Below are 24,773 nucleotides of genomic sequence, written 5' to 3'. Positions count from 1 at the left end.
CCTAGGGTGTATTTATTTGCAGCCAGTATATCTAACTGTAGGGTAAACACCAGATCATGTGGATAAATTATGCTGAAGTCGTGGTGCATTGTTGACACAATCTGATTTTGCCCCATGTGCCAAGGCCTAGTGGGACTGTTGGTCCAGTTAAAGTACTTAAATTGCATCACTCTCACCAAAACCACTTTGTTCGAGCCATCCTCTTCGCTTCAGCTCACTTATAATCCACCAGTAGGCTATATCAACTGACCATCTTTTTTGGAGAGTTACGAGAGGGTAAGGGGAGTTGACAACTATAGATAGTATACAAGACAGATACGTTTAGAAATGATCGGGCCCATGACAGTTGTGGGTTCAAGTGGGTTGAATTCCAGAAGAGCTTTAATAAGGGAGCAATAAGGATAAAAGGTGTGCCGGAGTTGAAGTAACGGAGAAACTGAGATGGGTAGAGGTGATATTACACCATCAATTGGTCAAATGTCTTGAAGCGATCCCCCACCAAGACGTCGCCTACTGTTAATATGCGTATATAGCTCCATTTCTCAAAGTCTGCAAGTCCAGTCAATTGCTCTAGCCATGTGCCCCACCAAAGGGAATTTTTTCTTTCGTAATTTTCTTGTACCAGACAATATGTTTAAGGGCCTTATGCCAACAGGTCAGCGACTAGCCTAGACAGAACTGCCATCCCCCTTGGGTTAGGGGAGCCGTAAAAGATTGCATCCAACTCCCAAGGCTGCATGAGATCTCTCTCCAATTTGTATGCAAAGTAGGAGAGGTCTCATAGATCCAATATTTATCACTATCAATTATGTGGCAAAGTAATATAACCGGATGAGTGTAGTAGTAGTTTGCAATAAATTGATATTTTCACCAAGACCTCTCTCTCTCTAGGGTGATGGCTGTGTAGTAGTGGTTCACAACTGACTGACCTCTCTGCTGACAACTTTTCCACCATGAAGAATATTTTACTAGTGGTTTGTGACACCGTGGCCTGTCCACTAAGACCTCTCTCCTGGGTGTGTGTTGTACTGGTTTGTGTAAAATAGACATCTGTAATAAAACCACTTTCCAGGTTGACAAATGGTGTTGTAGTTTGCAATAGGGTAGCCTTTAAGGTCAGACGTCTTACTTTGGTCATTAGTGTTTACAGTAGTGGATAGAAGAGACATCATTTTCCACTCAGAACTCTCCCCTGGGTGATAAGTGAGTGTAGTACTTGATAAGGTCATAGTGAGCTCTTTACTGTACGTTTCTCACTTATCTCCTTTTCTTACTTAAAGCAAAATGATATGGTATTTTGTGAAATATATACTGAAGTTTACTTTGCTGGATGAAGTCATCAGTGATGCCAGTTGAGATGTCAACAGTGATGTCACTGACCATGTATGTCATGAGTGATGTGAGGTCATAAGCAGTGCATTGCGGGGGCATAAGTTATAGTTAGTTCAGGTACCTATAACTGCTGAAATTCTATGGTTTTGTGTGTGCAAAATCTGAACAGAACTATAATGGCCCTGTAACCTTTGTTTTTTCAGTGAATTTCTAAGTTTTTTTTTTAGTTTAAAACAAAATCTGATTACTAACTATAAGATTCCTGAAACGTATGTTTTTTTAGGGAAATTCTAAGGTTTTTAACTATAACGTCCCTGAAACCTTTGTGTTTTTTAGTGAACTTCACTGTTTTATTAAATATGAATTTGACTACAATTTGACCCATAATTTCAACATACTAATATATCTTTCACAATTTTATAAATACATTTTATTCATACATTAATTATTATTATATATTTAAACTAAAATTTAAAACAATAAGGTAAGGGAACTTGTGTAGTCTTTCTATAAATCCAATGCACCAAATCTTTCTTTTGTATTCATTTTATGGTTTTATGGATCATACCTTAAATACTAAAACAGCAACATATTTAATACAAACGTATGCTACTGATATTTCCATAAGTGTATTACTGCCTGTGTGTGGGTGTGTGAGTGGGTGTGTGAGTGGCTGTGTGAGTGGCTATGAGTGTGTCCGAGTGGCTGTGCGAGTGATTGTGTGGGCGTGTGAATGGGCTTGTGAGTGGCTGTATGGGTGTGTGAGTGGGTATGTGAGTGGATTTGTGGGTGTGTGAGTGGTTGTATGGGTGTGTAAGTGGGTGGGTGTGGTTTTGTGGATCTGTGAGAGGATGTGTGAGTGGCTGTGACAGTGGGTGTGTGAGTGGTTGTGTGGGTGTGTAAGTTGTGTGTGAGTGAGAATGTGGGCCTGTGAGTGGGTGTGTGGGTCTGTGAGTGGTTTTGTGGGCGTGAGTGGCTTTGTGGGTGTGTGAGTGGTTTTGTGGGTGTGTAAGTGGGTATGTGAGTGGTTTTGGGGGTCTGTGAGTGTGTGTGTGTGAGTGGCTGTATGGATGTGTGAGTGGTTGTGTGGGTGTGTGAGTGGTGAATGAGAGTGTGTGAGTGGTTTTCTGGATGTGTGAGTGGGTGTGAGTGGCTATGTGAATGGTTTTGTGTGTGTATGATTCGGTGTGTGGGCCTGTGGGTGGGTGTGTGAGTGGTTTTGTGGGTCTGTAAATAGGTGTGTGATTGGCTGTATAGTAGTGTGAGGGTGTGTGAAAAGGGGTATGAGTGGTTTTGTAGGAGTGTGAGTGGATATGTGAGTGGCTGGATGGGTGTGTGTGGCTGTGTGGGTCTGTCAGTGGGTGTATGAGTGGTTTTATCGGCCTTTCAGTGGGTGTATGAGTGGGTTTATAGGTCTGAGTGTGTGTATACAAGTGGCTGTGTGGGTCTGTGAGAGGGTGTGTGAATGTGTGTGAGTGGTTGTGTAGGTGTGTGAGTGGTTTTGTGGGTCTGTGAGTGGATGTATAGGTGTGGTGAGTATATCTTTGAGTGGGTGTATGTGTGTTTTTTATTGGGGTCTGGATCCACAAATCCACTGTGGAGCACATAGGAAGTCATGCTGAGCATCATGGAGGATCCGCAGATCTTCATGCTCCAAAAACAAATGTTAGACAGTTTCTTGTCCAGGATCAGGCCCTCACCAACCCTCCCTCCCCCCATCAGTTCCATGGGGTCAGGGAACCCTTCTATCACTTTTAAATTTTATTTTCCACCCTGGGAACCGAGTCCCACCACACAAAATGGCAGCCCTTAGCTTTCCTATCAGTTCGCGGCCAGCCTATCACAGCATTGCTTTAGGTGCATGGGTCTGTATCTCTAGATAGACATACATCTTTTTTACTTTAATAACTCCAAAACTACTGAACTGATTTACACTAAATTACAAAAAGAACTCTTTCTGGACCAAGTCTAGCTTTCTGTCAAATTTGGTGTAATTCTGCTCACTGGTTTGGGCTGTAGTCATGTCTAAAATTCCTATGGAAAACTGAATGGTAAAAATGTGTTTTAGGAACCCCCTTTTTCTTGGACCCTGATTGATGGCTCTCCATGAAACTTTCCAAAAAGCAGCTGAAGTGACTGGCTAACTAGTTTTGAAAATGTTGTGAAGATTCATTAAACGGCGCCAAAGTTACTAGCGAAACAAAAGAAAACTGTTCCTGTGGAAACTAGGTCCATATATGAAACCCCTGGTCCCGAGAGTCATGATTGTGCAGGGAAGTCTGATTGCCTTGGTCTGAGTGGGATATTGTGCCTTATGTTGGTTCATAAGGAGACCAGAGGCATCTCCATATATTTGAATCTTCTCTAAATAGACAAGGCAATGAACACTCCAGCCTCTGAATGCATATAAAGAGGTTGTCCGCATATACCGATGTCACTGGTAAACTCCCACTGAGGCTAATGGTTTGAAAGCAAGACCTCTGTGCGAGACAAAGCTGGAATATGTAGCGGCCATGGTCGCTTTGCCACCGGGATAGGTTTGCCCCCCTTCCACAGTTAAAGGTCTTATATCCAGATGTAGTCACTTTTGTTGATCCTCAAAATCACTTTGCAGGGCAAGGCTGAAAGTTGTAGCTGTGCAAGCCTCCATGAGGCCAGATATCTTCAGTGCAAAGTCCCGCTGAACCATTTTTCAGTGTGGTAAAAAGCCCAGAGAGGGATAAACCTGATATTTTTTACTTGGAGTGCAACCTCCTTGGGCAAGCTTCTGTAACTTGTCCCAGTCATTTGAATAAAATGACAAAGTCCTACTTTTCCCCACCTACTGGGAAAGTGCCTCCCAGTTACTCCTGCAATTATAAAGGCAGGGTTCCAGCCACTTGGATTCTCCCGAGGCAGGGATCCTGCAGTTTCCAGTCCTCTGTGGCCACTGGGCCTCCTTGGAGTCAGGAGTTCTTCAGCTTTTTGTCATAGGATCAGTCAAATAGAAGGTCACCTGACCTTTAGAGAGCAGTTCCAGTGCTAGGAAGAGTCTGGAGTCATTGAGAATTCTTTCTTCCAGAAAGGCCTTTTTCTTCATGTGTAGTGTTCCTAAGTCCAGGACTGTTTTGACGAAGTGGTGGTGAGGTGCTTTTCTTAACCCGTGTACTACTGATTCCACATAGAGAATGAGGATATTTGGGGCGGGTATGGAACCCTGTGGAACACGGCTAAAGTTGTTGGTGAGGTCAGAGGCATCACCTTCAATTTTTACAATCTGGGGTCAGTTTGATAGAGAAGGGGGAGCAGCTTAGAAATCATCTTTGTATTCTGACCCTTTCTTTAAGTAGGAGAGAAGATGGTTATGCTCAACAGGGTTGAATGCTTCAGTGAAATCTAAAAGAACCAGGAGGCAGGTGTAGACTAAATTATGGCAATGCCGTTTACATGGATGCCAGAGAAACTTTTCTACCTGGTACAAAATGTTGCTGCCTGGGTCTTTTCAGTTCCAAATGTAGGGACTGTAACACTTGAAGCTATCGCAAGGGGGTGTTACTTCTTTTGCCTTGTGTAATGGCCTCAGGTAAATCAGAAAAAAATACTTTGCCTCTGCACCCATACCACATTATGCATATGGGCGCAGTGGCAAAAAGGCTGTCAGGAGGTGCATTAACTGTGTGCCATCAGCAGACCTGAAGGGCACCCTCTGGAAAGGGAGAAAGGGGGTACCTTGGGCTCTGCAGATATCCCCCTTCAGGCAGGTGCCCTCACTCATGACTTATTGCAGATGCCTGCAGGAGGATCTTTGTCCCTCTGGAATGCAGGTCAGACAGTGCCTGCACTATGAAAGATCAAGCAGCTACTTCAAAAAGCCATTCCGCCTCTCACAAATGTGCTGCCTTTAGGACACCTCAAGTTTGCAGCTGCCTGAGTTAATAATTTGCTTGAGAATTCAGTTGCGACCAAAAAATGTAATAATATAACTTTATGTGATTTGGTTTTTAACACTGGAAGCTTGTAAATTGACCCAAGACCAGGTGTCACGGGTCACAATATATTTGCTTCTAAAAAGCCTTGAGAAATTCTGCTGTGCTACTGTCTTTGATTCCTCATTGTTCCATTTGACCTAGTATTTTAGGTGAGCATGCAGATAGGTATAGTGTTCTATTGCAAGATCTCAACGCAGGATGTTTTGAGAGAATCAAAGTCCTCTGACAAATTAAAGCCTTTGAAAAGAGATGCTAAAAGGAATGGTTCCCCGGGCCTAAATGGTGTCCCAAGTTTATGTTTACACATGATATCAGTTAGCTGCTAGCTCAAACATTTATTTACATCTTGTTTTGGTAATTCAGTAGGTACTGAATCCAGGAGAGGGCATGCTCAGCATCTACTATTTAAAAAAAGGAAAACCTAACAATTAAAGGATCATTTCTCTTCTAGGCGGAGGTAAAACCATATTCTTGTTCAATGTTAGATGAAATGTGGGTCTGCATAGGAGATAACAACTTGATTCACTGGTACTGAGAGGTTTCTGTCCACATTGCATAATGCAGGATAATGTAAAGATGCTTCTGATACACATTCATAACAGGGTTCAGGTCCAGCATTCCCTCATGTACGCGTGTTTTGTTGATTTTAAAACAAAAGTTGATGCGGAAAATAGAGGTCACTCATACCAAAATATAACAACTCCCTATTACTTCTGTAGGCCATTATAAATTTATGTTCTGACACCTGGGTTAGAATTAAGATTAAAAATGGGTCCACTCTCGGGGAGAACATCCAAACTAACAGAATATTACAACAAGGGTGTATACTTGCATCCCTGTTATTTAGATTATACCAAGGCCATCAGTTGTATTCTTAGGTCTGTCAGAATGTATCGCCTAAGGACTAGGTCACAAAATTACAGATAGTCTAATATGCAGATGAGTTAGTCATCTTGGACTGTACCTGAATTTGTATCCAGCATGCATTATACACCGTATAACAGTGTAGTATTCCTAATTACCTCATTCTGAATCTGGCCAAAATAGAAAATTATCTTTATTTGAGCAAATTTGACCAGAAAATGTGAATCTTTTTTATAAACAACCGCATGATAACTAAGGAATTGGGCTATAAATTGTATTACTTTTGATGAACAAATGGTACCCCAGATACACACGGCCTCTTTAAAATATAAATCTAACACCAATTCCTAAACTCTGAGAATGCTACATCAACATTTTGAATGACCTAAAATAATTCAGGTTTGTGACATCCCAGCATTAAATGCTGGATGGGTTATTACCTACCACATATCAGGCTCAAACTATGCTGGAATTCAGTCTAAAATGATAGATGTTGAAGATTTGAAATTCCGCTTAACTGCATTCTGTGCTATATAATTTCAAGCTGTAATGAGCTTTAATTCAGTTAACAATAAAGCTTTAAAAAGTATGTCTTCTGAGGCCATCTACTTTTGTGTTTTGAAACTCTACTGGATAAGTGATAGATAGATGATATAGCGCCAGTTTCAGAGCTTCATAGACAGCTTACAGAGAGGTGCTGATCAAGGGCCTTACTTTTTCTTGACATAAAACAGTGCAGTGATGTGATCAGTTTAGACACACACAGATAACTGTGTGCCAGAAACACAACCTTCAAAGCTAGCATGTTGATCTTCGGAACCCTTTCAGAAGTAGACTAAGGGTTTCATGCTTGTAGATGTCCAGAGATGGCTTATCAATTGTAATTAGGATAGTGCAATACATCTACGAAGTTGCCCTGTTGCCATGACTTAGCTCATATACATGGGCACTGTGTTCAGGCTCAAAGTACGCATTTTGTAATGGTAGCCTCATCCTGAGAAATCATCAGAAACCAAAGTATTTGTATAGATGCCAGACGGGGCTGTGGAATACCGTATTCTTCTGGGCTTAGCCACAGAGCAACTCCTTCAGCAAAAGAGCTGAAAAGGTATGTGCCGCCATGTTGAGGAATTTGTTGGGAACGAAGTAGCTAAATAGCTTATGGGTCAGAACAGTGTAAACATCTTTCTTTCTTCTGACCACTGCAAAGAAATGGAAGCAAAAGCCCATAAAAATATCTGATTATGGTACTTTTTGTACTATGAATGACTTTAGAAGTGTTTGATCCAGATTTATGTAACCATCTTTTGGTTCATGTTGGCCTTTGACTTCAAATATTGTACAACAATAGACAGATCTACAGCTGAGTAGCCCGCAATAAAGGTCTCCATTTGAACTCTGATTTGTAGAACGACTACAAATAAGCTAACCGGTGAGAACAAATCTCCATAAAGTTGCAGACACTTAGCGTGTCTGTGCAGGGGGTACAGGTTACATAATGCACTGCATCAAGGTCAGAGTGCATGGATACAGGTATTCCAGTCTGTATATAGCTAGAGTCGCCTTTTTAGTAGTCAATATTTTACAGTGTCAGATTTTTTTATTACGGATTACTATAAGTTGTTAGGGGCCAAAAGCCCCATGGTCAACTTCAAAAACACCAATGAATGAGTTACTTGCATTCTGTAACGCTGTTTTTGACACAGACTTTATCTAACTGCAGATTCCAGACTATTACCTAGATGTCAGACTGGATATGGAAAGTCTTGAGCAGTACCTCTGCATGCTGATAGGTGGTGTAGGTCGACAGCATGTTAGCTGTGTCAGAAGTAACCTCACAGTGCCTATGTAGGCACAATTTCGGCATGCTTAAATCAGTTTCTTTCATGACTGGATCTGCGCCAAAAAAGCTGATTATGTAAAAAAACAATACTAGAGCTTGACCAGTGAGCAGTATCTAATGGGATTTTTTGGGGGGAGGAGCTCAGTTCACAGAGTGGGGAGGTTGGTAGAGTAGGTGAGGATTCTGCATATAGATAGAGTCTCTACCAGAAACAGCATTACTGAAGCCAAGTAACTTGTTTTCAGATAGAGAGTTCTAAATGTGTATCCCTCACTTTGGAACAGATACCCAAAGCAATTCTTCTCTGGAGGTACATTCACAAAGTGATTGTAGTAAGTTGGCTCTGTATATACTATCTCAAAGTAAGAGATAGTGTGCACAGAGTCCAAAGGTTCCCCTTAGAGGTAAGATAGTGGCAAAAATAGATAATTCTAATGCTCTATTTTGTGGCAGTGTGGTCGAGCAGTAGGCTTATCAGAGGGTAGTGTTAAGCATTTGTTGTACACACACAGGCAATAAAGGAGGAACACACACTCAAAGACTTTACTCCAGGCCAATAGTTTTTAATATAGAAAAATATATTTTCTTAGTTTATTTTTAGAACCACAAGTTCAAGATTTGAAGTAAATGCTAAAATGCAAGGTACTCCACACAGGTAAGTTAGGAGCTTTGACTTGGAGTAATAACATCTACAGTTTTTGTTAAAATAGCAATAGGCTATTTTAAAAGTAGACATTGCAAAAATCAACAGTTCCTGGGGGAGGTAAGTATTGGTTAGATTGTGAGGTAAGTAGGACACTTACAAGTCTCAGTTCCTGGGCATAGGCAGCCCATCGTTGGGGGTTCAGGGCAACCCCAAAGTTACCACACAAGCAGCACTGGGCCGGTCAGGTGCAGAGGTCAAAGAGGTGCCCAAAACACATAAGCGCCAATGGAGAACAGGGGTGCTCCGGTTCCAGTCTGCCAGCAGGTAAGTACCCACGTCCTCGGGAGGCAGACCAGGGGAGTTTTGTAGAGCACTGGGGGGACACAAGTAGGCACACAAAATACAGCCTCAGCGGCACAGGGGCGGCCCGGTGCAGTGTGCAAAGCAGGCATCAGGTTTTGTATTGATTTCAATGGAGGGACCCGGGGGTCACTCTAGAGGTGCAGGCAGGCACAGGGGGGGCTTCTCGGGCCAGCCACCACCTGGGCTAGGCAGGGAGTCGCCTGGGGATCACTCCTGCACTGACGTTCGGTTCCTTCAGGTCCTGGGGGCTGCGGGTGCAGTGCTTGGTCCAGGCGTCGGGTCCCTTGTTACAGGCAGTCGCGGTCCGGCGGAGCCTCTGGATTCTCTCTGCAGGCGTCGCTGTGGGGGCCCAGGGAGGTTGACTCGGGCTACTCACGGGGTCGCAGTCACTGGGGAGTCCTTCCTGTGGTGTTGATTCTCTGGATCTCAAGCCGGGGGAGTCGGGTGCAGAGTGTAAAGTCTCACGCTTCCGGCGGAAAGAGTGAGGTCTTTAAAGTTGTAGAAAAGTTGCATGTTTTTTGCAGGTTGTTGAGCAGAGCCGCTGCTCATGGGAGTTTCTTGGTCCTGGGGGTCAGGGCAGAGGCTTCAGGGGTCGCTGATCCTGTTGGATGCGTCAATGGTTGCAGGTTTTCGAGTCAGGAGACAGGCCGGTAGGGCTAGGGCCAAAGCAGTTGTCCTCTTCCGTCGTCTCTGCAGGCTTGTAGGTCAGCAGTCCTTCTTTAGTTCAGGTTGCAGGAATCTGATTTCCAGAGTTCTGGGGTGCCCCTAAATACTAAATTTAGGGGTGTGTTTAGGTCTGGGAGGGCAATAGCCAATGGCTACTGTCCTGGAGGGTGGCTACACCCTCTTTGTGCCTCCTCCTTGAGGGGAGGGGGGCACATCCCTAATACTATTGGAGGAATCCTCCAAAACTAAGAAGGAGGATTTCTAAAGGCAGGGGTCACCTCAGCTCAGGGCACCTTAGGGGCTGTCCTGACTGGTGGGTGACTCCTCCTTGTTTTCCTAATTATCTCCTCCAGCCTTGCCGCCAAAAGTGGGGGCAGTGGCCAGAGGGGCGGGCATCTCCACTAGCTGGGATGCCCTGGGGTGCTGTTACAAAATGGGTGAGCCTTTGAGGCTCGCCGCCAGGTGTTACAGTTCCTGCAGGGGGAGGTGTGAAGCACCTCCAGCCAGTGCAGGCTTTGTTCCTGGCCACAGTGACAAAGGCACTCTCCCCATATGGCCAGCAACTCGTCTGGTTGTGGCAGGCTGCCAGAAACTGGTCAGTCCCACATTAGAAGTCGGGTTGGTATTCAGGGGGAATCTCTAAGACGCCCTCTGGGTGCATGTTACAATAAATTCCACACTGGCATCAGTGTGCATTTATTGTGCTGAGAAGTTTGATACCAAACTTCCCAGATTTCAGTGTAGCCATTATGGAACTGTGGAGTTCGTGTTTGAAAAAGTCCCAAACCATATACTCTTATGGCTACCCTGCACTTACAATGTCTAAGGTTTTGCTTAGACACTGTTGGGGCATAGTGCTCATGCACAAATGCCCTCACCTGTGGTATAGTGCACCCTGCCTTAGGGGTGTAAGGCCTGCTAGAGGGGTGACATACCTATGCTACAGGCAGTGTGAGGTTGGCATGGCACTCTGAGGGGAGTGCCATGTCAACGTAGTCATTTTCTCCCCACCAGCACACAAAAGCTGTGAGGCAGTGTACATGTGTTGAGTGAGGGGTCCCCAGGGTGGCATAAGACATTCTGCAGCCCTTAGAGACCTTCCCTAGCATCAGGGCCCTTGGTACCAGGGGTACCAGTTACAAGGGACTTATCTGAGTGCCAGGGCTGTGCCAATTGTGGAAGAAAAGGTACAGTTTAGGGAAAGAACACTGGTGCTGGGGCCTGGTTAGCAGGGTCCCAGCACACTTTCAATCAAAACTTAGCATCAGCAAAGGCAAAAAGTCAGGGGGTAACCATGACAAGGAGGCATTTCCTTACACTGATTTAGACCAAAAAGTCCCTAGGGGCCAAATGGGCAAAATTCCCATGATGACAGACTGTCCAAGCAGTATTGCTTTTTAAACGTATGGAAGGATGTTCACATGGCAGCATGACAGTTGACCAGGACAGGAATCCTATGTGCTATCGCAGTAGTGGTGGCTTTGGCCCTGGTGGAGTGAGCCTGCAAGCCCTAAGGGGGTTGAGTCCTCACTGGTGCATAGCAGATCTTTACGCAGAGCATAATCCATCAGGAGATGGTGTGTTTCTGCATGAGCTGGCCATTCTTCGCTCCTGTGAAGCCATTAAAGAGCTGACGGACCGTCCAATGGTTCTTGGTACGATCAATATAGAATTACAGAGCTGTTTTAAGATTCAAATGATGGAGTCTACTCCTCCGACAGTTGAAGTGGAGCGAAGAAGGCAGGCAAAGTGATACTCTGGCCAATATGAAAAGGGGTGACCATTTTCAAAAGGAAAGAGGAACGTATCCGAAGAACCAACTTGTCAGGGAAGAAGTTAGTTTATGGAGGCTGGACCAACAAAGCCTGAAGTTGACCGACCGTCCTGGACGATGTAATGGCCACCAGGAATGCTATTTTCAAGGTCAAAATCCAAAGAGGGCAGCTATATAGGGGCTCCAAGGTACAACACATAAGAAAAGTAAGGGCCAAATTTAGGTCCCACTGGAGCATCACAATATCAGTATGTGGGAACCAATGTTGCAAGCCTTACAAACACTGAGTCACAATGGATGACTAAAAGAGGGATGGTTGATCTGCCAGCCGAAGAAAAAAAGCAAAGATGGCAGAGAACTAACGCTTAATGATGCCCAGAGCAAGGCTTTGCAGGGCTACGGAAAGAAACACATAAATAAAACTCAGCAAGAGGTGCAGAAGTAGGTCCACATGGTATGAGGAACACCAAGTCACAATCTTATCCCAATGACAGACGCAGACAGTTTTAGCAGAGGGATGCCTATCTGTGAGAATTTCATTTCAAACTTTAGGAGGGAGATCAAAAACCCTCAACTGTCACTGCTCAATCTCCATGCATGATGGTGGAGCATAAACAGATTTGGGTGCAGAACCCTACCCTGTTGTTGCGACAAAAGATCTTCCTTCCGGCGAACAGATGCCCATGATTAGGAGTTCTGGATACCATACCCTCCATGCCCATTCGAGAGCCACTAAGAAGATTTAGGCCAGGTTGTAACAAATCTTCTTGAGAACACAGGGCAGGAGTGGTACTGGTGGAAAGGTACACAGGAATCCTGAGTACAACTCAAAACAGAATGCATCTCTGAGGAAGTGCCACTTTGGATACTCCAGCGTGCATAAGTACTGATATTGTGCGCTTTCAGCTGTGCCAAATTTCACCAAGCTCAGAAGAGATCTGGTAGACAAGACTTTCTACCACCTCCAACTGCAGATGCCATTCATGACCTGAAAGGCATTGATGGCTCAGTCTGTCCGCCCTGGCATTCAGAGATTCTGCCAGGTGTTGTAAACCCAGGAATGACCTGACATTCCAGTCATGTCTAAAGCACACAGCCTCCCGGCAGAGGGTCCACGACTCCACCCAGCCCTATGTGTTGCAGTAACACATGGTGGTGGTGTTGTTCTTGATCACCTGAGCCAGGCTTCCTTTGATGGACTGAAGGAAGGCTTTCAATGCCAAGCAAATCTCCTTCAATTCCAACAAACTCATCTGGAGCTCAGATTCCATCAGAGACCTAAGACTTATTATCTCCACTGATCCTAGTGCGCCGCCCCAATACAGCAGTGACGCATCTGGCATCACTTTGTGCTATGGGTGGGGAAGTGAAGGAAGTCTGCCACTGACCTAATCATGCTTCATCAGTCACCACTGCAGATCTTCTGCAGTTCTCTCCGATATCTGGACCACAGGAGAGAGATTCCCCATGAAGCTGCTCCCACTGGGACATCAAGTCCAACTGCAGAGCCCCCACAAGCCAGCAGGCATGTTTGAACAAAAGGATGCAGGAGGCGATGAGACCCAGCAGACTCAGAGTTAGTCTCACTGAAATCCAGGCTAAAGAAACATTAGAATGATAGTCTGAATACCCTGGTCTCGTCGCTCCAGAGGGTAAGCCCAAACCTTCACTGTGTCCAGAATAGCTCCGACAAAAGGGAGCATCAGAAAGGAAGTCAGGTGTGACTACTGCATGTTGATAGTGATCCCCAACAAATGCAGGCGGTCCACCGCAGTCTGGAGGTGGGCGACAATTGCCTGTAGTGAGCCCACCTTCAGCAGTCAGTCATCGAGGTAGGTGAAGACTGGAACCCCTAACCTCCACAAATGGGCTGCAACCACCAACATCACTTTTGTGAACAGTCGAGGTGTGCTGGTGAAGCCAAAGGGGAGCACAGCGAACTGAAAATTCGAATGGCCCGCATGAACCATAGGCAGTGGGTATGGGTCAGCAGGACGTGGATGTGAAAATACATGTCCTGTGGGTAGAGGGCTATGTTCTGCTATTCCAGAGCTACCATTCAGTCTTCAGGACTAGGTCCAACATGAGCATCTTGAATTTTGTTTTTGTTTTCAAGAAGAAGTTGAGAAGATGAAGGTCTAGTATAGGGCGTGGCCTCTGTCCTCTTTCAGCACCAGGAAGTAGCTGGAATAATAAATCACATCCTGCGTCTGATGTGGGCACCTTCTCGATGGCTCCTTTGGCCAAAACAGCCTGCACTTCCTGACAAAGCAAGCAGAGATGGTATTCCATCAGCCATTCTTGGGATGATGGAAGGGGTGGAGGTGTATTTATAGAGTCCTCAGCAGGGAAATGCAGCAGGCTGGTTCTGAAGATGGGGTCGCCAACAACAGAGTAAAAAAGGGCAAGGTCTCTGTGAAGCTGTCGACGAAGACAGGAAATGCTCTGAGCACAAAAAGTCCAGAGTTCTCAGCCATGAAGCAGTCAGTGTCCATCGGATGCTGCTCTTCATTGGGTCTGGCGATTTTTTTTTACTTCACACTTAGGCCCTCATTATGACATTGACAGAAAATGCCGCCTACCGCCACGGCAATGGGCGCCAACATACCGTCGCCGTGGCTACCAGCAGTCAACCGCATTATGACCGTAGACTGAATTCTGCTAGAAGGTTGGCGGAATTCCGTCGACGGTCATGGCGGCCGACGGCGGTAACGTGGCGCTGATGCCAGCAGCAGTGCCACGCCAGGAAAACACCACCTACTGTATTATGTTCTATGATACGATATGGCGGTGTTCTGCTGGCGGACGCTGTTGCTGGCAGCACCGCCAGGTCCTGTCTCCTGTCGGAGGATCCCCTGCAAGCAGACAAGTTGGGTTCTCCGACAGGAGGGGGGGTGCTTGTGTGTGGGGTGTCTGTTTTTGTAGGCGTGCATGCGTTGTGTCACGTGGAATGCGTGTGTAAATGAATGAATGTGAGTGTACGTGTATGTTGTGAATGCATGTGTGCTACAATGTATGTTAGTGTGTGTTGCGGTTTGTGGGTATGTATGTGTGCATGCGTGGGTGGATGTGGGTATGCGTGTGTATATGAGTGTGTATGTGTGTGCATGTGGGTGTGTGGATGTCGGGGGGGTCGGGAGAGGGAAGGGGAGGGTGGGGAAGGACTTTGGGGGGGACCCCTATCAGTGCCAGGGAAGAATTCCCTGCTTCTGATAGTGCCTAACGTCATGGTTTTTGTGGCGGTAAATTTGCCACGAAAACCATGGCGGTAGGCGGGGTCATAATCCCGAGGATGGGATTGTGACGGCTGCCTGGCTGGAGACTGAAGTCTCCAGTCCGGTGGCTGTTACCACCCTGGCGGACGGAGTGGTACATTGGCGGTTTGGCTTGAGCCAAACCACCAATGTCATAATTTGGGGAAAGGTACTGCCAGCCTATTGGCAGTACCTTTCCCCCAAAATACCGCCATCCGCCAGGGTCGTAATTACCCCCTTAGTCTCTTTTCTGGAAGTCAGCGGGGCAGGGCTGCAGTCTGTAGCCAGATAAGGACTGGAAGCCTCTGATACAGGTTGGAGTTGGGCCTGCTGAATCAGATTTGCTGCTGCAGAGAAAAACGGAGCAGGAGCTGCAGGTAAAGTTAGGCCCACTTAGATTGCATCCTTGGTGGATCAGCTTGACTGGTTGGTCCTGGTCTTCTGTCAGTTTTCCATGCAGAAATCCTTGAAAAAGTTTTTAAGTCTGAGGTTTTAGGGCGAGGCAGGAGGAGTATGCTCTGACACCAGCCAAGGGTTCCAGAGCCTCAGGAACAGCAACAGCACTTGGATGTCAGGTCTCACTCCACCGAAGCCAGCAGCAGGGTCCAGGGCAGGTCGAATTGGATCTGGTCAGGTGGACTCTTGCAGGAAAGTGCGCTTCGTGCAGCTTCTGAGCCCATGTAGTTTAGCAGGAAGTCGGTCAACTGATCCTTGGAGTCCTCTTTTTAGACCTGAGTACAAATGAGAGCAGGTCCAGCCCCTAAGGTTCTCCCCACAGGTCACAAGAGCAGGTGCAGTATATATTCTATCTTCCACAGGACCAGAAGTGTTCTGAAGGAGGTGCCCAGAGGTCCCGCTTTTATGCCTGGCACTAGCTAGTGGGTGAGGGTGACACTTGCCCCCTCCTCTGACCAACAGGAAAAACCTTCCCAGGGATAACTTTACCCACTTTGTCAGCAGTTACTGTGTGACCTGCTGCAAATAATCCCACAGTGCCCCTCTCTACCTAAACTAATATGGTAAACCTCTCCTCCATTATGAAGAGTGCTTGTGCCCACCAGAGACGTGTGCCCAGGGAAATGAGCAAATTCTTCCTCCTGGTTTCTAAAAACTAGTTCTGGGTGCAGCTTCCTCTCCCACTCAAGATTGGTGCCTGGCCTGTTAGAAGGATATTTGGAGGGCACAGGCCCAAGTGTGAGCTAAACTTGTGACAGGGAGGGCCCCTTGGAAGATAATTAAGTTCACAGGCCCTACACAGATGGCCATCCGGTCAGAGGAACAGGACACCCAAGCTCTTTGTCTCAGCTCTGGAAGGCAACTCAAACTATCACCATCATCATCATACTATGACTTATAGGTAGGTTAAATATGCCAATTAGGAGTATAGCCAAATGTGACATGCTTCAGGGGTCAGAGCACATGCACTGTAGCCATGTTACCAGAATTCCAATGCTCAGAAAACAAACAACAGCATCGGGCCAAATAATGTGGGTCATTATGACAAAAATAAACATTTTCTTACACATCTAAAACCAAATTTTATTAAGTCATCATTATTAGCCAAATCAATTTTACTTCATCGACAGAGTATGAATTTGTACAGGTGAGTGAAAACAAGTGTGTAATGAAGTATGATATAATGAATGAGTTGATTTACAGTTCTAATTCCACTGCACACATAAAAATAAGTAAATAAAAAAAAAAGTTGTATCAACATAAACATTCCTGTTTCATACTTTCTTTTAGACAAGTAAAGAATGGTCTTAAAAACACTGCATTTGATTTGAAAACAGGATACAGAAATCAATGAACAAACAAGTAAGTCGAAAAGTGAAATAAGGCCATGGCTCATGTGACTGGTACTTTTCCAAACATATTCTGACAATTAAACCTGTGTTAAAGGCACAATCAAATTATAAGAAATTAAGGTTCTCTAAAAACATACGGACTTTGCAAAGAAAAATGTAAATGGTTTAGATAAATGCCACTTACTTTCTAAATTAGTGTGAATACATGCAAAAATACCTGGTGAGGGAGAATTAGGATCTGTATTTGGGAGGCGGAAGACATAATATATGTATGATGAAAGAAGGGTGTTTCGGCCATGCTGATCTTGGTTACTTTCCAGGTTTTTGTGGAGTCTGTTCACAATCGATGCCATTGCTTCAAAGGATGCCTGACCTAGGTTGACTGGAAAAACAGGCAGATTTAGGCACAGCAGTGGACAAACACTTCACAAACAATCTATGTTTACTACTAAAGCCGCTTGATGCATGTCAGTTTAAAAAACAACGTAAGAAAAGCAAATAAAACCAGAAAGGCATTCTCATTATCTGAATCCACTTAATGTTCAAATGACCTGAAATAAAAAAATTCTTAACCTTGTTAAAAGAGGTTGTTTAAAAATTCCAGTTGCAATACATTGACAGGGTGGGTAGCACTCATCAGTGATGAGGTTCAAATGCTAACTCTGATGTTTAGGACAAGAACTGGAAGCAGGAAATGTAGACTAATGAACTAACAAGACCGGTTCAAAATGTCGACTATGCTGCTAGCATTGTGTGAAACTGGAATGTTAATTACTTACTTTGTTTTATACATAGGTATAATACCATGGGACTAACCCTACTGTCTACCCATTACAACACAGTTTAGATGTGTAGTCTTCGTTAACTGAGTTCAAATTTAACATTCTATCTGTACAGAAAACATTCCTCTTCTGACCTGAAACTGAAGATCATAAATAGTTTATAAATCGCAAGGATTACCTACCATCTTCACATTTTAAACACATTTTTAAAACTATTACTATTTACTTTTATAAGGTAAAGGTGGCTTTCATGTTACAGACTATGAGGAACAATTAACAATGTTAAAAAAAAGTTCTATTAAAACTGTTTACGTTCAATTTTGTTGAATGCAGAAGAAATTCCTTTGAGGCCGAATAAATAAATGTGTGATTCTAGAGACTAAAACCTTCAAATCGAGCATAGACACGCCGCTCTGTTAATCTATTTTCTCCAGTTGGTGCCCGTAAAATTAAACTGCGAAATGGGCAAGACTGCTAAGAGTGCACTTAATAAATAACCTTCGATGTACAAGGAATTAATAAAAAGAATCACCTATTAATACCTTTATTCAACCTTGGTGACAAAAAAAGAAACTACAGTACACCCATTTTTTTTTTTAACAAAGAAATTCTTATAACTCTCCTTCACATCACAAAGAACGATACCAGAATCACATAGCTTTACCGGAACATCAAATAATGTAACAGCTAGTGTGCCATTCTGTGGTCAGGAGAAGCTCAATTTAACAGCTTTAGGTCTTATCTATAAAATAAGCCTCAACTTTTGTTTTGGAATTAAAATGGACATAACAACAACCTAAAAGAGTAGAGTAACATGATGCTCAATGTTTATTGCTGACAGCATGATGAGGAATTCAGAGATTTACCAACGTGCTGTTACACCACACATATGGTACTATGTATGAGGTATAAAATATTCTCATCCATATATAATGAAGACAATGCGATACTTCTCAGCTTTCTGCACCATAATAAAGGTGCTGGCCCACCCGCCGCAGCCTGTCTCTGGTCAAGGAAACCCTCGTGAACTTGAAATATCCTGATTATAAACAGTTGAGTACATTTTATAAAGATATATTGTGGAGTTAGAGAACTGTCTGAAAAGATGGTCTGTGGAGTAGTTCCTCCCAAACCCCAAAAGAAAAACACAGACTTAGGGTTGCCCACTATAAAAAGGCACAACTGAACTGTTATTGTGTTGGTAGCAGTGTGTACTGAAGCTGCCTGTGTAAATGTTCTTCCCATTATTAAAAATAAGTTTCACGCTACAGCAACAAAATACTCCTCATTCAGTACATGGAAATAGTCTTCCTGGCAAAGTCAAATGATAAATGAATAGAACATATCTTCATGCCTGAAGAAAGACCAAAGAATTCATGGAAAGCCTGAAAAGAAGCTAACTACATGAGAACTTGCAAAATATCCATAAAAGAACACAAGCGAAAAGTTATACAGGAAGGATAAGCAAGTATACAGAGAATAATAATGCAAGATGAGTGGCATACAGCTGATGGGAAATATAAGGCCTTCTTTACATACAACACATAATTAGGCATTCACCTCAGCTCCCGACATTCTCTTTCACTTGAGCCCTCATCTGAATCAGCCACAAATTTTTTGTTTATAGTGACTGTGGTCAAATAAAAATGTTCATTATTTAATAACAGCACACAAGTTAACAAGCTATAGTAAAATTAACAATACATAATCAGCTCATTTCATAAAAAAGTAGTAAATCTGCACCTGTTAGGACTGCGCCCTGAAAGCTGCACCAGTGACATGCACATTACTATTTTCAAAATCTAGAACTGTAACTCACAGTACAGTTCAGTGCTGGGAAAAGGGCAGCCCTGCTGGGCAATTCAATGGATTCTATGGATCTCCCACCAGCTGAGGTCTTCTGTATGTGGGGAACAAGAACTAGCCAGCATACCCCACATATGGAAGTCCTCGGCTGGTGGGAGATCCTTCGCCTACCTCACAGCAAAGAGCTGGAACACCCTGCCCCTGCACCTCAGGCATTTACCATTGCTACCCCAATTCAGGAAGGACCTTAAAACCTGGCTCTTCAACTAAAGCTCAGAGGACAAACCCCCTTTGCGCCTTGAAACCCTTAGAAGTGAGTAGGTGTGCTTTACAAACCTTTATTGATTGACTGATATGTCAGGACCCGAGGCGAGGATTATGCTCATCTTTCATCTTTTTATTACTTCCAGCAGTTTTCAACAACTAAATAAAAACTACTGTTCCCATGATGCAAATAGAAAGGAAACAAAACAACAAATAACCCATCAGCAACAAGAGCCATAGTCCATATAAGTGAACAGTCCCCACTGTATTTCTTCTTTCTTTCCTGCTTCCAGCAGTAAGGTAAGTGCTTTCTTCCTATCCGTGTCTCTTATCTCAAAAATACTTTCCCAACAACGTTTTTTCCACCTGATATAGCGTTCCTTTTCAGGTATACATGCTGCTGCTGGAGTGCTTTCAACAGTGCTCCACTCGCAGTAGCCTTCTCAATCCTCTCGAGGACAGCAGAGTGCAGTGAGGCTTATGGCCCGCTACAGAGCTGATTGTCAGCACGCTTGGCACGTCTCTTTGCCCACCTTGGAAGCCTGAAGTCTGCATTTGCAAGGTCAGTATTTGCAAATTTAAAGTGGCAACGCTTCTTGTGGTCAATAGAACTGCTACCCGATTAGGTACACAGTCCTATTCTGGACCAGCATTATTATTCTGTGCCTCGCATACCAAAAAATTATGCCAACTGGCTCTTCGATAAATAGAACTGCCTAAGGGTTTCTGATCTAGGGGCCTACCCCATTCTACTGACAGGTTTTTCCCCGAACCAAAAACTCATTGCGGGTTATATAGTGGGAGTTGTGTGTGTGTCTGCCTATTAATCACAGTCATGCAGTCACAGAAATGAATACTGACAACAAATTATGCCAGGCAATGGATGCCTCTATACACCAGGCAGTGGCCTCGGCCATCAAACCGCTAGAGCGGCGCCTACTTCAAATGGCTTATACCTGCGGAGTTCCCCTCAACCTTTGACTAGACCGCCTTTACAATGGTTCCTTGTTCGCGCCGGAGTGGTCCAAAGAGCCCCCAAACATAAGCTGGGGGTCGGAGTGGATCTCACAACATTTGACAGGCTAAAAAAAAGGCCTTTATAGATCGCCCCTTTCCCCCAGGTCTAGGAGCCCCGGCGGATGCCCTATAAGCCCCCGGAACGACTTCTGCCCCTTTCCCCTTGATCGATGAGGGCTACAAAGACTTTCAAGGGGTCTCCGCAGATGAAGCGGGTCCCTCCAGGACCTGGCACCCATCGCCTCCCTCTACTAATAATCCCAACGACACTCAGGGGACTGGGGATTCTTCTGATATGTTGGATCCGGATGACCTGGTTCATCCTAGGTCCTCGGAGTGGTTTCCCTCAGAAAAAGAAGGCAATTATGTGTCCAGCCATCTTAGAAAACCTCTGGAAAAAGAAGTTAGGGCCAAACTTAGTGTGTAATGCCCTCACTCATCCTTACCTGGCAAGGTATCCGCCACCCCGGAGATTAAAGCCCGCATGTCCACATTTTTACAAAAGTTTATCCGCGACCCCAAAAAAGGCATAGACAAGTTATGGAAAGTTTGTCAGGACAAGCTCCTCGACGTCATCTGCCCCCTCAGGAAAAATCTAGAGTTAGCCAAGGAGGCCAAGGCCTCCAATCCGTCTGTCCTCCGAGGTCATTTCAGCCTTGGCACAACATGCAGTTATCGTTCTTGGAAATGCAAATTGTGCGCTCTCTACGGAGAGGCACCATTCCCTTCTAATCAAGGTCAACCTGAAATTGGGGGACCTAACTTCCACGGAAGTGGGTATGCACAAGGAAGTCTCTTTGGTGAACCTTTTGTGAGGAAATTAGCAAAATTTGTAGCTACCTTCACTTCACTGGTTAAGGTGCAGACCTCCATAAAAAAAGGTCTTCCACTCGTGCATTTCTGTCGGGGTCGGACGTGGCAGGGGCATTTGGCAGGCCATTTCTTCGTCCAAGGCCCACCAAGACAAGCCTTCCAGAAAAGCCAATTTTCCAATCCCGCTCAGGAGAGTTTTTCCCTACCAGAAGGGGCTAATGTGGACGAGGCGCCCGAGGTTCCTCCAGGGGACAATTTCAAGGCTCCCAATCCGGTAAGTGTAAGCATCCATTCCCAGACGCACTTCGGGGTTGTTTATTTCTTCTTTTTACACAATTGGCAAGCCATTACCTCAGATGCGTGGGTGATTCCAACCATAAAGGGATTCCAAATCTAATTCTAGGGGTCTCCCATTTAGCAATTGCGTTCCTCTGACAACAGAGGTCACGACCTAAATGAACTGGTGGTTGTCCCACATGGAGGCCTAGAATGGCAGGGCCATCTTCGGCTCAGATCCAGATCTCATTATAGAAATGGATGCTAGCAAATCTGGCCGGGGAGCACGTTGCAAAGAGTCATTCACAGGAGGAAAATTGTCCGAGAAGGAACAGTCTCTCCACATCCACTGTCTGGAACTTATGTCAGGTTCATTCGCGGTCCAATGCTGGACCAAGGAAAAGTTAAGGTGTTCGGTACTAGTGAAGATGGACAAAGTGTCGGCGGTACACAATATAAACCACCTGGGGGGCTCCTAATTGAAAATCCTGGTGGATTTAGCCAAGGAGTTCTGGATGTATTGCCTCGACAAAGACATATAGGTAACAGCTGAGCATCTCCCGGGTACATCCAATCAGATAGCTGATTGGTGTTTGAGGGACTGGCCAGACACGAGTTTGTGGTAACTAGATTCTTGTTTATTCTCACAACTCAACAGTCCATTGGGCCCTACCTTAATAGCCCTTTTTGCATCCCGTCTGGACCATCCGATTCCCAGGCACTTCAGTTGGAAGCCGGATCCCCTGACTCTAGCAACAGAAACATTCCTTCGGACTGGTTAAAGGAGAGAGGCTACGTGTTTCCCCCTTTCACTATGATAATGAGGCTGTCCACTCAGGTGAGGAGGCAGCAAGAGGATGTGGTGCTGATCAAGCTGATATGGAGATCTCAAGTTTGGTTTCCAGTTCTTCTGGAACTTTCATGGTATTTTCCAATCTGTCTACCCCACACTCCAGATATTCTTCAGGATCCTCTAGGCCACTATCAACCTCTAGCCCTCCAAGGCCGTCTACCACTCATGGCATGGAGGATTACTGGGAAACATGGCATGTCCTGGGCCTTTCGCAAGAAGCTGAACATTTGTCAGCCACAGCCTAGGCAGAGGGGACCACCAAGTGATACAAGACAGCGTGGTCCAGATGGGTGTGTTGGTGTGTTCAACACCAAGAAGATCTCATGGGGTGTGACGGTGTCCTAATCCTGAATTTTAAGGTGTCTTTGGCATCACATGGTTTGGCCTAGAGGACGATCAATTCATATCGCTCTGCCATATCGGCAGGTCACTGGCCAATACAAGGAACCATGGTCGGAGAACACCCTCTGTTTTGCAAACTGCTCAGGGGAGTTTAGTTGTCCTCTCCGCCGGGGCCTAGATATTCAGTCCAATGGGATTCCAATTTGGTACTGAATCTTTTTCAGTCTTGGCAGTGCAATGAGATGCTCCTCTGTCTGGTCTCATGCCGCAGAGTAGCCAATGTCACTGGATATCTCAGGTCAATTCTTTACTCCATTAGGGGTTACGTTCCATATTGCCAGGAGGACTAAAGCAGATTCTAGGATGATATCCTATCCAGCTTATGATGATGGTCAGATGCCTCAAGCCATATGAAACTGCAACAGAGGAGTTCTGCTGACATGGGGAAAGGCAATTATTGTTATACCTAAAAAAGCTTTTCCACGCAGTCTCATCCCCACCATTGCTCGTTTGGTCCATTGGGTCATGCAGGAAGCAGGCATTGATGTGTTGCCTTTCGGAGCTCCTTCCGTGTGAGGGGCAATGGCCTCCAAAGCCATTTCTGTAGGGGCCAGACTAAAGAACATTATCAATGTGGCTGACTGTTCTTCGGACTCTATGTTTAAATAGCTCTATTTTGAACCAGTGATGGTTATGGAGTTGCTACTGGTAGATAAGCTTTGAACAAGCATATTCCTCACCTCAGGTCCTGACATAGGACCTTAGTAGGTCTTTAATAGAATGGAAACTTCCCAGTATGACCCTGTGGGCAAAACAGATTGCTCATGGACATAATTTGCAGATGTTTCATCCCCGTTCCCACAGGGGAGCAGACATCTGACCCATTCCAATGTATGAAATTGTCAGAGACAAGTTTGTGAACGTTTGCCAAATGAAGCCACGCCTTGGTTCTCCATGTCCTCACCCTTTGTGTTGGGTTTACTACTGCATTATTGTAAACAGTCATTGTGCATAATTATGCAGTAGTTAATGCATAACTTTCCTTTTGTGGCCCGACAGACTTACACCCGGACATTTATGGCTCAAAATTACAACATAATATGCATTTGTAAAGCGCACTTTCATCCCTCAGGGCAACCTGGTAAAGAATAACAAGTGTGGACTGCTGCCCAACTCAATGTTATTTACCGACCTTGGAAGGACAAAAGTCTGAGAGAATCCACTGAGAAATGAACCTGTGTTCATTTGGTCAAACAAAGATCCCTGAAGCAAATACATTACACCACTGAACCACCAGAACCAACTATGGATTTGTGATTTGGGGCCATTCACTTTTATTATACACAAGCACAACAATGTTCCCAATCGTCTTCTCTTATATCAGCAAGGACTTTAGCCTAAATGTGAACTTTACCTGTTCTAAGAACTGAATACCTGGGCCGATAAGTAAACGTCACTGGATGGCAAAGTATTGACAATCTGATACTTTAAATGTGATATGACATTTTTTCAGGGGCAGAGACATCTAATTGCTGGGGTCTGTGAGCTTTATACTGCTGCTATACGATATCCCTTTTGCTTCTACTGTTATGGAAACTGTTATGCTATTACACATATTTACTGATTATGCTTCAAATCTGACTTTGAGTGTTAATGGGGTATTTAGGTGTTTTAGTGCTCTTACCTGTTTTGCTATTTATCTGTCAATTTCTTGTGTTGATCTGTTTTAATGATCACTTCTGTAACTGTTTAAGTGAAAGCTGGGGTTATATTACCTGCTGGCTCATTGAAACAATTTGATTTGCAGTGCACAACTTAGAAATCAATATACAGTATACAGTCAGGAAAAATTTTGCAAAATTATTTAAAATGTATCTTCCCTCTACAGTACCATGCTGTTTGCTCACAAATTGGATAGGACTGGAGTTAAAATACTAAATTAGCCTTGTTAACGCAATGGTGTGGGAAGCATTAGTCAAGTGGAGGGTGGGGGAGGGGGAGTCACAAGGTTCAGAAGACTGCCATGGCAAAAGTTGAATACGTGTCTCCAAAGTACTGTTCTGTAATGATCTCCATTAGAGGTGGTCTATGGCGTAAGAAAG

The 24,773-nt window shown here is 44.6% G+C and overlaps 1 protein-coding gene across 10 annotated transcripts in view; it reads right to left on the bottom strand.

Moving 5' to 3' along the window:
* The window catches only part of DOCK7 (dedicator of cytokinesis 7), a 1,022,674-nt gene that overhangs the window by 418,581 nt on the left and 579,320 nt on the right, over nt 1–24,773 (bottom strand). For all 10 annotated transcript variants that reach the window (XM_069232530.1, XM_069232531.1, XM_069232532.1 and 7 more), the window contains one exon: nt 16,736–16,900. In XM_069232530.1, the coding sequence (XP_069088631.1) occupies nt 16,736–16,900 (165 nt within the window). The remainder of the gene's footprint in view (nt 1–16,735; nt 16,901–24,773) is intronic.

This window comes from Pleurodeles waltl, chromosome 4_2 (genome assembly GCF_031143425.1).
Source record: "Pleurodeles waltl isolate 20211129_DDA chromosome 4_2, aPleWal1.hap1.20221129, whole genome shotgun sequence".
Taxonomy (NCBI): Eukaryota; Metazoa; Chordata; class Amphibia; order Caudata; family Salamandridae; genus Pleurodeles; species Pleurodeles waltl.
Note: the sequence above shows the minus strand (reverse complement) of the source record. Positions and strands in the feature narration are given on the sequence as shown.